The following is a 15,516-nucleotide window of genomic DNA, read 5'->3' as shown; positions in this document are numbered from 1 at the left end:
GGTTTGTATATCGTGTAGGAGCAATGGCCTGTTGGAATGAAAAGAATTCTCCCATCCCAAGACCAAAGTATTAAAATGCTGGAAAATCGATTGAGCCCAAAACATGGAAGCTCAAAAGAAGTCCTCGCATCTTTCTTTGGGCCAAGAAAGGCCTCTATGCCTGAAGGGGTTATAGTAGACGGAGTCTGAGTCCTCTCAAAAAGATTATTGAACTTACGAATGAGATCAATAACTTTCATGCAAGAGGAAAGAAACTCCTGACTCACCCTTCTCTAGATCCTGCATTGAAGATCGAAGTTTCTGAAGTAGATGGATGAGAACAACCCTTATCACCTACTCTGGCCACTGGAGATCTCCTTGAAGGATGAACATCATCTCTTCCCCTTGAAGGACTATGTCCGCGAACGAAGGAACAGGAGCGTGTGTCTGCCTTTGACAGAGGAGAATCATACACGTGGGCCCATGCGATGAATTATGTTTGTGGTTATGTGACAAATCGCTCGCACAACCGTGTGACGAATCACGAACACAGCCATGAAACGAATCATGTACACGGCTGTGCGATGAAGAACGACGTACATGAGTGTCTGGGAGAAGAAGCACGAACTCCTTGTCTAGATGAGCTATGATCCCTGACTCTGGCAGGTGAATGACAAATGTAGGACCTCCCAGGAGAACAAAAAGATGAATGCCTAGGCTTCTTGTTAGATGGAAAAACACAATCACTCGCACCATCACAAAGAGATGTAGAGGCACGTTCACATGAGAAATACGCCTGTCAACTGCCTCACGGCTGTTACTTGAAATACGTCTGTGGAGATGACCAACAGGCGAGGAAGTTCTAGACTTGCCTTGCGAACACAACTTATGAAGAGGAGAAGAATGTCTTAAGGTCTTCAAGCAACTAGATCACAGACCTGAGGGACCATCACCTTCGACTTCTTAATTGGAGCCTTGTCATCCTTATGACAAACTGAAACAGGCCGAGTAGATGTAGAATCAGCGAGAGGCTTCTGAGAAGAAGCGGGAAGATCATCCTTCACAGCTACACGTACGTGAGAGAGAGAGAGTCATGCCCACTTACGTGAAAAGGAGACTTCCATCCATATGGGGAAGGAGACTACTTCTCTTCCACATCCAGAGGGTGAAACATCAAAGTCCTCAATCCTCCAACATCTAACCCAAGAGCAAGGAGGGGGACAAAGGCAAAAGACGATGAATAAGTTGGTGAACTACGTTTCCTCTTAGAGATACCACGATATCTCTTCTAAAAAGTTGAGTCCAGTTTGAACTACAATAGCCAGCAAGAACACCTCCAATGGATTGGCAACCATCTGGGATGAGGTCATGAAGGAAACTAGATTTGACATCACAGCAACAGTAGGAGATTGTGACATTACTGGAACTGGTATTACAGGCAGAGACGATGCTGGGAGTGACATCACAACATGAATTGGACTCATCACGGCATGCATTGAACTCTTAGCCTGAGTCGATGGCCTTGCTGATGGTGAGACAAAGGATGACCCAGAAGGAAAAAAGTCTGGAAGAAAGGGAAGCAAAAATGTCCACTTGAGGAGTGGTGAATCCTTCCAAAGATGGATGTGTAGACATCCTATGATGCTCCCTCTTGGGCATGGAATGGTAATATTACAAATATTAGCATGAAACCTACTGCAAGTTGTATGGGGGTTCAATCAAGGAGGAAGTTAGGAATCATGTGCACGGGAATCCTGGAAGGCCGGGACACACATGCTGACGAGTCCCGGACTTCTTGGAGGAATCCATACAGCACATACAGATACCCAAAAACACCAAAAAAACCAGCTCGGGAAGGAAAAAACAAAAGCAAACTTCTGCTCTCCAAGGCAGTTGAGGAGACTAAATGCATCACAGACAACGCTCCACTTCTACGCCTTAGATGCCAGATGCCACAGATTACCGACTGTCTGAAACCACAAGCTTCACCCAACATTTGCAGCCATTATAATTGGAATAAGGCATCTATGGCCATTACAAATGGAGAAATGTGCGAACTAAGAGCAATAGGATTGCATGAAAATATATATCTTCTTATGCGGTACAGACTTTCGGTCTTAACAATAGGATGGGAGACCAGAACTTGTATTGTAAGTACTGTAATAGGTTAGTAATAAAATATTAAATTAATTTTTACAAAATAAATTTGCTCACAATAAGCTCACTGCTTATCATTAGCATTTTCTGCTTTTGTTTTTGTTTTTATTTTAAAAATATTTTTATAATAAAATGGTTTTATTTATACTTACCAAGTAATTACATAGCTAAGAATATCTAAGTACTGGTAGCTAAAATTTGAAAATTGCAGTAGAGATTCTTTTGTTTTGGTGTAGGTCAGGTACCCCACCCACTACCAGGGAATAGGCAAACAACTCGGCAAAGCAGCTCATTTTATTCATGCCTTATCATCCATGAGGGGAGAAGGGTGGGCACCCATTCTGTAATTATTTAAGTGTAAATATAATATTATTTTATAATAAAAATATAGTTTTTATTTAAGTAACTTACCAAGGAGAGATTCATGGATGAAAATCTATTGCAATCATAATAGATAAAAGTATGGAAATAGGAAAATCTTCCCAGTATTAATATAATGCTTGTTGTTTCCTTACCTGTTCAGAAAGCAATGGCAGACAAAACTGTCTCTTGCCCAGTTACTCTCAATTACTAGAGGTGTGGTGTTAGACCAGGGTCACCTACTACATAGTGCATAGTGGGGGTCCTTAAAGCAAGGAATTCACTAAGTCCTAGTAAAGCACAGACATTGCCCCTGTCCTGGGCACAGTACCATGGACAACAGTCATAAAGTCAGAGTACCAACAAAACTACCTATACTAAATACGTATTAAAAACCACCACCCTTCCAATGATTCTGGAGGGTATCCAGTACCAAGTACCCCTAGACCCCCCTAGGACTCAACACCAGTTTTCAAGGCAAAGAGTAGGGTGGGAAGGAATGCTTCCTATGCTTCTTTTCCCATTCCCATGCCAGCCACCGTGAACGGACCCATGGTACTGCAATCATTAAAAATTGTTTCAACATCAAGATAATTATTTGCAAAGACTGACTTACATTTCCAGTTTGTGGACTGGAAAATGGAGGCCAATGAAAGATTATATTTGAAGAGCAGAGATGTAGCCACTAATCTAATGAACATTTACCTTCAATACAGGTACAGCCTCCACTGCTATCTGGGAATGGGCATCCCAAATGAGGTTTCTAAGATAAAATGAAAGGGTGTTCTTAGAGAGAAGATGCGAGGGGTCCTTAACAGAGCACCACAAGCTATTGGAAGGCCTTGAATGTTTTCAGTCCTGCGAATGTAAAAATTCAGAGCTCTCACTAAACAAAGTCTCCTTTCTTCATCTTCTTCTCCTACTGTGCTAGACAAGTTCTTGGTAGTAAAAGAATAAAGCCAAGGTTTCGTAGGATTTTCGTTCTTAGCAAGGAAGCCTAAGTAAATGAGGCTAAAACATCTCCATTAGAGAAACTAACTCTCTTATCTAGGGCTTGAATTTCGCTCACTCTTCTGGCCGAGGCTAAGGCAATCAAGAAAAGTGTCTTTCTGGTCAAATTCCTGAGTGAGGCAGAAGCTAGAGGTTCAAAAGGAGGACCAGACAACCATTTCAGGACTAGTATATCTACATTTCATGATGCCTGCCATGTGTCTTTACGTTTGCAGGTATCAAAAGATTTAATCAAGTCCAACAAGTCTTGATTCGAAGACAAATCTAATCTTCTGTGACTTAATAAAGACCTTGGCATAGCCCTATATCCTCTGACTGTAGAAGACAATCCCCTAGACCTCCTTACGTACAGAAGAAAATTGGCTATCTCTATCACAGATGTTCGAGAAGAAGAGACTATTTCTTCTGCACGAAGCTCGGAAAATGTTCCACTTGTTCTGGTAGACGTTGTAGGGTGACTCTTCTACATTTCGAGATCGCCTCTGCAGCCGCTCTTGAAAAGTCCTTTGCTCTGAGGAGTCAGACAACAGTTTCAACCCTGTCAGAGCCAGAGTAGATAATCCTTGGTGGAACCTCGGCATGTATGGTTATCTGAGCAGTTTTGGCCATTGTGGTGGTAGCATTGGAAAATATGCTACCAGACTTATCAGGTCTGGAAACCATTCCCTAAGAGACCAGAAAGGGGCTATGAGGATCATTGACACATTCTCGTGTGACTGGAACTTTTGTAACACCTCCCTGATCATTCCTAGGGGTAGAAAGGCATAAAGTTCCTTGTTTGACCAGTCCAGAAGCATGGCATCCACTGCCAATGCTGCTGGGTCCAGCACTGGAGAGCAATAAAGTTGAAGCCAATGATTTTTGCGGTCTAAAACAAGTTGATCATTGGTCTTCCCAACAACTTCCAAAGATCTAGGCAGATCGCTGGATCCAGAGTCCATTCTGTAGGAATGACCTGGTTATGGTGACTAAGTTCGTCTGCTAAAACATTAATCTTGCCTGCAAGAACCTTGTCACTAGCTCTGTTTGATTTGAGTGGGCCCAAAGGAGAAGGTCTCTCACTACTTCACACAGAGAGAAAGAGTGGTCCCTCCTTGCTAGGAAATGTACAAGAGGGCTGCTGTGTTGTCCGAGTTTACTGCCACAATCAGACCTTGGATTTCTGGGGCAAAAGCTTGTAACCCCAGACTGATTGCTGTCAGTTCTTTCAGGTTAATGTGCCATGCCTTTTAAGCAGAGTTCCACATCCCTGAGACTTCCCTATTGCCAAGCAGGTCTCCTCAACCCATGTCAGATGCGTCTGCAAACAAGTTGAGCTCTGGGTTCTGAGGGGAGAGGGATAGAAACTTGTCTACTGTGTGAAGATACAACTCTACTCTCTGCAGGGAGGGAAAAGCCTGAAAAAGAACAGCTTCCAGAGTCATTCCTAAATACACTATCCGTTGAGTCGGGACTACAGTGAACCCCCCTCCCCCTTATTCGCAGACTCTGGATTCACAGATTCACAGATTCACATATTGACAGATTTCTCTCTGGAACATATACATCATTCACAGAAAATTTGTGGTACTTTTCTCTGAGAAATATCCACAAACTCCTGGTTTTTTTTATCAATTTCATCATAAAATGCACTTTTTGTGATAAAACTCTTTAAAAAACCAGGCATAAATATTTTTAGTAGGTTTTTCTTGATTTTTAACTAACAAAATATGCAGTTTTAAGCATTTCTATGGGGGTTTCAACTATTCGTGGGTTCTAGCTATTTGTGGGGGGGGGGAGGGGGGGGGGGGGGGGGAGGGGCTGGTACTCATCCCCTGCAAATACAGGGGGAACACTGTAGTTTGCAATTTGAAGGTTGATTAGAAGGCCAAGTTCTTGAGCTAAAATCAAAGTTTTTTTGTAGATATCTCATGCAGCTTAGCTCCGTTGGAGAGCGAAACCACCAATCACTCAGATAAAGGGCAATGTTGACCCCCATCAGATGTGGCAAACCCACCAGTAAAGCCAGAATGTGAGTGAACTCTTGTGGTGCCGAAGTTAGATGGAAGAATAGGGCCCAAAACTGAAAGACTCTGTCTTTGAAGACAAATCTCAAGTACTTCCTCAAGTCCCAATGAATGGAGACGTGGAAGTACACATCATGCATGTTTATCGAGACCATCCAGTCCCCTATGTAGATGGAAGCAAGAATCGAGCGATTTGTCTCCATTTTCAACTGTTTTCAAAACAAAAACATTTAGTGCACTCACGTCTTGTACTGGCTTCCAGCTGCCTAAAGGCTTCGGGATCACAAAAAGTAGATTGTAAAAGCCCTTGGTCTGTGGGTCCTCCACTCTCTCAATCGCTTCTTTTAGGAGAAGAGCAGACACCTCAATGGCCAGAGCGGAATACTTCTCTAATCTGAGAGAGTATGCCATCAACACGATGGGTTGCTTGACTTGACTAAGGGTGATTAGTTGACGAACAGAATAGAGTATCCCACTCTTAGGACCTCTATCATCCATTGTTCTGCTCCTCTTCTGCTCCATTCTTGCCAGAAACAATGGAGTCTGGCACCTACTGCTGCAGGGGAAAGACTATTTTCATTTCTTAGGGGTGGGTTTGGTGGACAACTTCTTACCTGCTTTGGTTGAAAAGCGGACATTTTCTTTTGACTTGGGTTGCTGTCTCTGCTTGCAACCAAGAAAGGGCAACCGTTGCAAGGGAGAAGTAGACTTGGGGACAAAAGACAGTGTCTCCCTGGAATGCTTGGGAGAGCAAATCCTGGGTTGACTACATCTATAAGTCAGAAGCTATCCCACTAACAATTCACAGTCGAGCAGTGAGAACAGAAGAGCCGATTTCTGGACTGAAGTCACTCCTTTAACCGTGAAAGAGCACCACAACACATGCTTCATAAGGATGCACATTGCATAGGTAGAAGCGATTTGGTGGGAACTGTTGTTAATGCCTCTGTCTAAGGACGAGAGAACTCTTAAGGGGTCGGAAGACACAGGTGGAGAAATTACAGAAGCAGCATCATGAATTTTCCTACCATGGGAGCCATAAAACTAATAACTTCAAAATTCGTAAACAGATTTAGAAGTTGGTGGTAGATCCTGGCCGAAGAAAACAAGACTTTCGCTGGTGTGAAAGCCGATCTCCGAGAAGACTCTTAAGTCTTGAGAAGTCCTCTTGGGCAGAGGCAAAAACACCCAAGAGGAAGACTCCCCAGTGAAATAATACGAATGTCTTCACTTAGTCAAGCAAGAAGGAAGGAAGGAAAGAGAAGACTACCTTCCCTTGTGCTCTCTTCATCTGCTAGCCAACTTTCAACCTCACCCATAGCTTTCTTGGCTGAAATAAAAAGCACTAACTGAGGGAGATTATGAGAATCAGATGAAACCTTGCTCATCTAAAGAGTTGTAGCAGGAGAGGCAGGAGTAGCTGGCTTGAAAAAGTTGGGATAACTTTTCAAGAAAAATCGCAAAAGAGCTCCATAAGCCGTTGGCAATTTAGAATCTTCTCTAGCAAGCTTTTCTTCTCCAGCAGAAGACATAAGAGACAAATGAGGGTCAGCCGTACCGACTGAAGGAGAAGATGAAATGCCAGGAGCTGCAGGCAGAAATGTCGCCGCGAGAAACTCAGGTGCAGGTGGAAAAGGGAGCTCTGTTGCTGATCAGCACTCCTGCACCACTGGAAGCTCATGCATTGAAGTCTCAGCCATCGATGGGCGCTCATGCGCAAACGAGGGATCCTGAGTCGACATACGCTCGGGAACTGAGACGTGGCTAATAGAAACAGCACATACGGGAGCCACAGCAGGAGACAAATCGTGCACCTAGGAGAAACAGTGGGATGGACAGGCAGCTCCTCCACTAACACTTTACTTTTTTCTTTATCAAAAGGCATACACACAGACTCTCCCAGCTGAGCCATCGAGTTACCAAACAGCTCAAACATACATTCAAACTTTGCATAGAGACTGGCAGTGGCACTGGGATCAGAAGCATGAGATCTGTGAACAGGAGGAGGGAAAGAGGATAGACTGGGTTTGGGGGGAAAAACATAAATCATATGCACTTTAGAGAAAGATTCCTGGTTAGCTATTGACCTTTTGTACCTAGCAGTAGCCTTACGCTTCCTCTTTTCCTAACTTTGAACGGTAAGGAGTCAGAACCCTCCATTGTCTTTCATCCCAGCCTATACACTTATTACAAGTTAAATAAATAGTGCAAACTTGACCCCTACAACTACAGTGGTACCTCGAGATACGAAATTAATCCGTTCCGAGGCACCCTTCGTATCATGAGTTTTTCGTATCTTGGACTGCATTTTACATGTAAAATGGCTAATCTGTTCCAAACCCTCTAAAAACACCCCAGTAAATTTCATAATAAAGCTAAATTGACCTATAAACAATGAAATACTACAACAATTTGGACCATTCAATACCTAACTTAATAACGTACTACTAATTACCTGTAAATAAAGTGTATTAGTGTACATGGTATACAAGAAATACTGTACATATGTAGTAAAATGTGGAAGCTTACCTTTCGAGTGAGGCTATCTCCGAAAGTGGCAACGGAGGAGGAGGACAAACGGCAGATACGTACGTATGTACGTACACTTAACTTTACGAAACACATAAAAAAATGTAAGGAAAACATACATAAACTAAAATTTACGAAACACATTAACAAAAATGTAACACTTAACTTTACAAAAAACTAAAATAAAAAATAAAAATGTTGTCTTTTTTTATTTTTAAATATTTTTTTTACTTTTTTATACTTTTTTTTTTTTTACAAAATTTCAACTTCATTACCACTTTCAATTTTCTGTTTTTTAGTATCACTTGGTTCTTCCCTTTTACTTACTCCTGCTAATACTACTAAAGGCCTCTTTAAAAAATAACTATCCAAGGAAGATTGCTTCTGCCTACTTTTCACAATGTTCCTGAAACGACTCAGGCAAACGTCATCGAACTGCGCAAGCATACGACCTGTGTGAGCCTTTTCAGTTTGTCTTTTTCTACAAATAATTGCACTTTATGAAAAGCGGCTAGAACATCCTTAATTTCTGCCGTTGTCATAGGGTTGTCTTCCTCCTCCTAGCCGCTGCTAGAGAACTCCTCTTGAACGACATTATGTTGCATGGACTCCAACTCCTTCAGGTCATCCGTCGTAAGCTCCTCTTGGTGCTCCTCGAGAAGGTCGTTGATGTCGTCCTCGTCGACGACCAGCCCCATGGACTTGCCGAGTGCAACGATCTCGTCAAGATCTGGTTCCAAAACAGTTTCAGGATCGTCAACTGTTTCTGAATCTGCAGCACCAGCTTCGCCCATGTCGAATCCCTCGAAGTCTCGGGCGGATACGGCATCAGGCCAGAGTTTCCTCCACGAGGAATTCAAGGTTCGCCTCGAAACCTTCTGCCAAGCTTGGTTGATGAGTCGGATGCATATGACGATGTCGAAATGCTCCTTCCAAAATTCACGCAAGGTGAGGTTTGTGGTATCGGTGATGTCGAAACATCTCTTGAAAAGATGTTTCGTATACAGCTTCTTAGGGGAAGATGAAGGTATACTCCGCTAGAATATCTTCCTCGAGGCCAGGAGGGTGGGGAGGGGCATTGTCCAACACCAGCAGACATTTCAGAGGGAGTCGCTTTTCTTCCAAGAATTTCTTTACTGTCGGGCCGAAACACAGATTTACCCACTCCGTGAACAAAAGCCTCATTACCCAGGCTTTTGCATTAGCCCTCCACATCACTGGAAGCTTCTCCTTAAGTCCTCTGTGGGCCTTGAAGGCTCGAGGAGTCTCAGAATGATACACCAGTAGGGGCTTCACCTTGCAATCCCTACTGGTGTTTGAACAAAGTGCAAGCGTAAGCCTGTCTTTCATAGGCTTATGCCCGGGTAGCTTCTTCTCTTCCTCCGTGATGTACGTCCGACGAGGCATTTTTTTCCAAAAAAGGCCAGTCTCATCACAGTTGAAGACTTGCTGAGAACTGTAGCCTTCCTTGGTCATTATCTCATCGAACGTCTTTTTAAAGGCTTCGGCCGCTTTCGTGTCCAAGCTGGCAGCCTACCCATGCCGCACCACCGAATGGATGCCAGTCTGTTTACGGAATTTCTCGAACCACCTATGCAAAGCCTTGAACTCTGGGGTTGGCGTTGATGTCCCTTCTCCTTCGTCGTCTTCGGCCTGGGCAATCAAATCGCCGAAAATAGCGCTGGCCTTGTGGGAGATTGCCGTCTCCGTTATCGTATCGCCAGCGATTTCTTTGTCTTTTATCCAGACAAGAAGCAGCCATTCCATCTCGTCGTGCACAGGGTCCTCTTGCTGGACAAAATAGTGACGCCCTTGGAAGGTGTAGCTGCTTTGATGACATCCTTCTGCTTAAGGATGGTGCCTATTGTCGGCCGTATTCCTTGGCGATCACACTCAATTGCATACCAGCTTCATACTTCTTGATAATCTCTATCTTTGTCTCCAAAGAGAGCATTCTCTTCTTTCCGTGAATTTCAACTTTCTTGGGACCCATGACTTCGTATACTGTACGTAATTTACGTATAAGTAGAGTAAAGTTCTCACACAACACGATAAAGTACGTATACTGCAACGAAATCACTAACGAATTTATGTCAATAAACGAAATCGTTAGAATGAACGAATACCGCGTGCATACAATAACGATGCTGGTACCGAGTGGCCGAGGCACGCTGCTACGTAGTAGATGCATGATGGGAAGGATGCTGACCAATAGGAGAGAAGGATCTCATGGCGGTAACTAGCATCAGGAACCAATGGGAGAGCAGGAGGATGGTGGTGAGTCTACTCAGTTGGCGGCGCGCGAGTTTCAAAATTGTTATCGGTGGTCCGGGCGAATCTCGGACTTTCCAGTAACAACCTTTCGTATCTTGAAAAATTTTCGTATGTAGAGCCATAAAATTTTTTGTGTTAGCTATCGTATCTCGAGTTTTTCGTAAGTTGAGCCTTTTGTATCTCGAGGTACCACTGTAGTACAAAGAATAGGAATTATACTTTGCTGGAGTTAAATGTGTGCTGCAATAAAGAACACTCAACTTACTAGTCAGACATCACTAGATAAGAGCTTAAAATATCAAACTGACAACCCTAAACTGGTCAAAGTATACTGTTAATTGTGCCAAACTAGCTAATAAATCACAGTTCTTCACTAAAGGTACTGGAAACCTGGCAAACAACAAAATCCAAACTCATAGATAACTACAGCTTACGACCTTTGTCGGAAGAAGCTAGAAATAAAATTGTGCCCCTCTACCGAGTTTTTGGTCTATTCCCTGGTAGTGGACGAGGTGCCGACCTACAACGAAACAAAAGAATCGCTACCATGCTTTTCAAATCTAGCTACCAGTACTTAGAAATTCTTAGCTATGTAATTACTTGGTAAGTTACATAAATAAAACTTACTTTTTTCAAAACTATATGCTTACTTCTCCAATAAAACAGAACCAAATTCAATTAAACTTTTGCAAAGTGTAGTATGTATAACTATATACTATCTTTCTTTTGGCATTATGAAAATAATTCTTTAGAACAATTATTTTGGGGGCATATTTTTGAAAAATGACATGATTTTTTCAACTACAAAAACAATTAACTTAAGAGGTTGAATTTCTAAATTTTCCAACAAGAGAATTTTCCATCATAAGCTAGAAACAGTCATCTACTTTATAATGGGGCTTTTCGGTGTCACTGCTCCCTTTAATCCACCTCTAAAGTCATTGAAGTCAATGCGGCTGTCAAGAGGGTAGCAGTTAAGATTGAAGGCAGATGCAAGAAACATGACTCCTGGCTCCTCGAGACAATGGAATTCAGACACACATAAGGAGTGCAACCAATTGACTATGGCTTTCTCTTAAGAAAAACTGATATTACTCAGACCATTTAGGATAAATGAAATTGACTAATTATAAGTAATAGGTTTGTTGTGAAACAAAGGAAAACAAAAGAAGAATGGAATAATTTGAATACATAAAAATTAATGGGGGAATTTTACTCTTATGGAAACTAGGTGGCAAAGTTTCAAATTAGCTCCTGCTGTACCCATATAACAAATTAGATTAATAAGACTAATTAAAATTTCTATACTCTCATCAGGCTAAGTCTGCAGGATCTGACCTAGGATTAGAAACAAAAAATAAAGAAGTAAGAAAAACTGAACATTGATCCTTACTGATTTCATCCATGATTAGTATGTTGTCTAAGGATACATTAACACTGAAGTTGTTCCACTCATCAAATGGAGTTAGTTTTCTGTAAAATAAGATGAAATTTAGCACAAATAAATGCTTTATACATAATTAAAATTTAGACATTTAGAACATGATTAAAGTCAGATATAAATATCAGAAATATGCAATTTTCATTACCGATAATTAAACAGTTTAACCAGAAACTAAATAACATTCTTGGTTCTCATGGAGCATACCCAGAGAGTTTGTTCTTAATAAACAAATTATATTTTATTTTGACAAATTTTCATGAATACTTTTGTATCTAAGACTATATGTTTGTTGCTCTTTGAAAATTGGACAAACAAATATAATCTAATTCATAAAAATTTCGATCAATTGAAAAATGGACAAATAAGTAAAACCTAATTCATGAAAATTGAAATTAATCTTTGAATATACATTACATCAATATTATAGTTCAAAAATTTCACATATCAATCTCATGTTTAATGAAAAGAAAATAACATAGCAGTGGCTGGAGGCAGTTCTGTAACCACACAACCATGATCCTCAAGTTGCTAGCAGTAAACTGCCTGACTTCATAAAGGTTGGAAAATTAACTAAGAAATCTGATAGCTGTCAGAGGATGAGGACTTAGCTTATAAGCAATAGGTTTGTATAAACAAATTCACTTTTTGTATAAACAAATTCACTTTCTATTAAGTTAGATTTGTTTCCCATTATCCCCATTATTTATAATCTAGCCTCAATCACAACTTAGGTAGTTGGTAACAGCTGCCAAGATCCCAAAATTGTCTGATATGAGCTAGTGGATCAATTAAGAGAGCTTCATGATCTGAGATAAATAATAAGAGCTTTGAGTCTGCCAGAAACAGGAGCTGGTTTTGTTTTATTAAAACCCCTGCAACACTAAAGTAATAGCATAGTAATTTTTAAGATCAAAGAATAACCTCGGAAAACTACTGAATAACAGTTAACCATCAAGCAAGGTGTATAAGCCAGCAACACAAAGTCAGTCCTTTAAAGGATGTTACAATGAATAATAAGGGTTCAGATAATAAGAATGAAGATTCTACATCACCCAGAATGTCAACTATACTGGTCGACACATGATCTGCCACTAAAAAAAAAAAAAAAAAAAAAAAAAAAAAAAAACCTGCAAACAGTCTGGTATACTCCATGTGTCTGCCAGTAAAACAAGATAAGAGAGAAATCCCTGTTCTCATGAATAAGAACATTCAACAAATACCTAGCCAATAAGAAATTGTATTCCTACCTTCCTGCTTCCAGGTAAGGGATTTCACATCAAAATGTTGCAGACAAAAATGTCTCAAGTCAAAATGTTGTCACTGACGAGGAGTAATGGCATAATGTCCAAGCAAACAGGGAAACAATGGGCAAGAAACAATATGTCATATTAGTCTTTCATACATACATTCATCTCTATCATATATATATATAGATATATATATATATATATATATATATATATATATATATATATATATCACTCATGCTGGCGAAAAAGGGGGTAAGTCCAAAAATGGCCTAAATGAGTTATGACTGCCAAAATGTTGCTAAAACGGGCTACTATGCTGGAAAAAAAGGGGGTAAGTGTACTGTGAATATGTTAGTCAGTACGTCAAAAAGTCTTTTTATGGGATAACTACATGCAGCATCATTCTGTTGGCGAAAAAGGGGGTAAGTAGAACATACCCCTTTTTAACCACATTTTCATTAAAATTCATAGCATATGGCGAACAAAGAGGTAAGTGATACATACCCCCTTTTTAACTACATTTTCAATATAGGTCAAAAGGGGTTAAGTAAACAAACTTATTAATATTTAGGTAATTATTCACTTTTTATCTATAACTCTGCAATTTTAGTTCTAATCTAGTCATAAAACTCATACTCTTCTTCTTCATTTAATATGCCAGTATTAATCCCACTAGGCCTAGCAGCTAATGCACTCCACGAATGTGTATTATTGTTGCCCGAGACAGGGCCCAAACTCGTTTCCTCTACCTAAGTGCGGCTTGGCACATCCGCACGCACTAGATAGAGAGAGATATGACGTATTGTAAGCTGTGTCGTCGTTCTGAACGCGTATTAACCAGTGTTGATTACAACTCGCCTTTGATTGCAGGAGTGTAGTAATTTATAAGATTCTAATATTATGAACTTGTGTATAGATGTAAATTGAAAACGGTTTTGGTGATGGATGCATCTAAATCACGTGCTCGTCGAATTCTTGACAAAGCATTACACGAAAATGCAGAGAAAAGAAGAAAAATGGACCTGGAAAACCGCCAAACTAATGTCAAACACTGGCTTATTGCTAATAACTTTAGAGAGGAAAGAAATGAAGGTATTTTATTGATGTTCCGGGGATGCCTGCAGTTTAGTGGGACACCTCTAATTCCGAGCAGTGATTTCCTTTTGATGGGAAATCTACTTGTAGTGCCATTTTTTTATGTGTTTTAAATGATTTTAATAGTTTTTTCTATCGGAAATGAGCCATTTCCAAGTATGAATCGAAACAGTTGGAGCTTGTTAAGATGGACATGCAACCTTAACCTAGGCCTATTCCCAAAAAATTAGAAAAACAGGCCATTAACCTAACCAAACCACACCAAATCTAACCTCAACTAGTAGGCAGTTTCACAGTACCTAACCCCGTGTTACCTAGCTGGGGGAGGACCCCCGTAAGGGAGTATAAGTGCTATTTTACGTAAATTGAAAATTGTCATAAATCGGTATAAGAAGTATGTTTTCAGGGGTTTTAAGGGATGCTGAACAGCTTTTCTTCTATAAAATTTTTCGATATAATGAATATTAACGACTTGCACGTCGATCTTAACACTACCCCTCGAATAGCTGAATAACTTTTCTTCTATGCATTTTTACAAAATAATGACTCTAGGCCTATATAGTAGATATTGGTGTCCCACTAAACTGCAGTTAACCCATGTTCCTTTTATAGTTAAGGTAAAAATTTGTTCATATTATAAAGTAATTTTTTAATACGATTTACTATAGATGTAATACTATCTATTTGTTCGACGTACATCACAAACCTGAAGGATACTGTACTTTTGTTGTTTTATGACTTGTTTACATGAAAGTATGGTAACACGTCATATTTGTTAGTGTTTGTGGTTTGAGATGTTCATTATTCAGACAAAAAGGGATATGTCATTTCTTAGATTTTGTATAAATAGCATCAACTTTGTTTATTAACCAGTGGTAAACATTAGTAGGAACTTTGTTTATGAGCCTAACAATTTTAGTTAGGCTTAAAATTCGCCTTACAAAATGAGCTTCTGCCTTCACGGCAGCTGTATTGTGAAGAGCCAAAATTTTTTTTATATGAACGGATCTTTCGTGTTTGGTGGTCGACACTAAATTTCATTGTAACTAGAATTTTTCATGTACTTTTGCTCATAAAATTTGAAAATCACAATCGTTTTGTCAGAGAAATGGTTAGATTTTTAGTTAAAAGCATCCAAAAATGAGTTTTTCACTATTTTATAGGTACTGACGAAACACGAACTTTGTAGAAATTATATTTTTGCAATGTATGTTGTCATTTGTCATTTGTCATTTTTCATGATTTTTCAATGTAATTGTGTGGATGGCAGGAGCACGGTTGTTCAGTATAACAAAACAAAAATATAAAATTAATTTTAAAATCAAGTATAATGTTAAAGTTATTCTTGATATTAACACAGTCTGAATACTTTTATAACAGATTATGATGAGTCGCCTGATAATTTCTATGA

General features: G+C 40.0%; 1 protein-coding gene across 7 annotated transcripts in view; it reads right to left on the bottom strand.

The window, feature by feature from the left end:
- LOC135210991 (cysteine protease ATG4B-like) overlaps positions 1–15,516 on the bottom strand; it is a 196,565-nt gene that overhangs the window by 43,807 nt on the left and 137,242 nt on the right. For all 7 annotated transcript variants that reach the window (XM_064243997.1, XM_064243994.1, XM_064243996.1 and 4 more), the window contains one exon: positions 11,710–11,789. In XM_064243997.1, coding sequence (XP_064100067.1) covers positions 11,710–11,789 — 80 coding nt within the window. The remainder of the gene's footprint in view (positions 1–11,709; positions 11,790–15,516) is intronic.

The sequence above is a fragment of the Macrobrachium nipponense genome, chromosome 4, assembly GCF_015104395.2.
Source record: "Macrobrachium nipponense isolate FS-2020 chromosome 4, ASM1510439v2, whole genome shotgun sequence".
Classification (NCBI taxonomy): domain Eukaryota; kingdom Metazoa; phylum Arthropoda; class Malacostraca; order Decapoda; family Palaemonidae; genus Macrobrachium; species Macrobrachium nipponense.
Note: the sequence above shows the minus strand (reverse complement) of the source record. Positions and strands in the feature narration are given on the sequence as shown.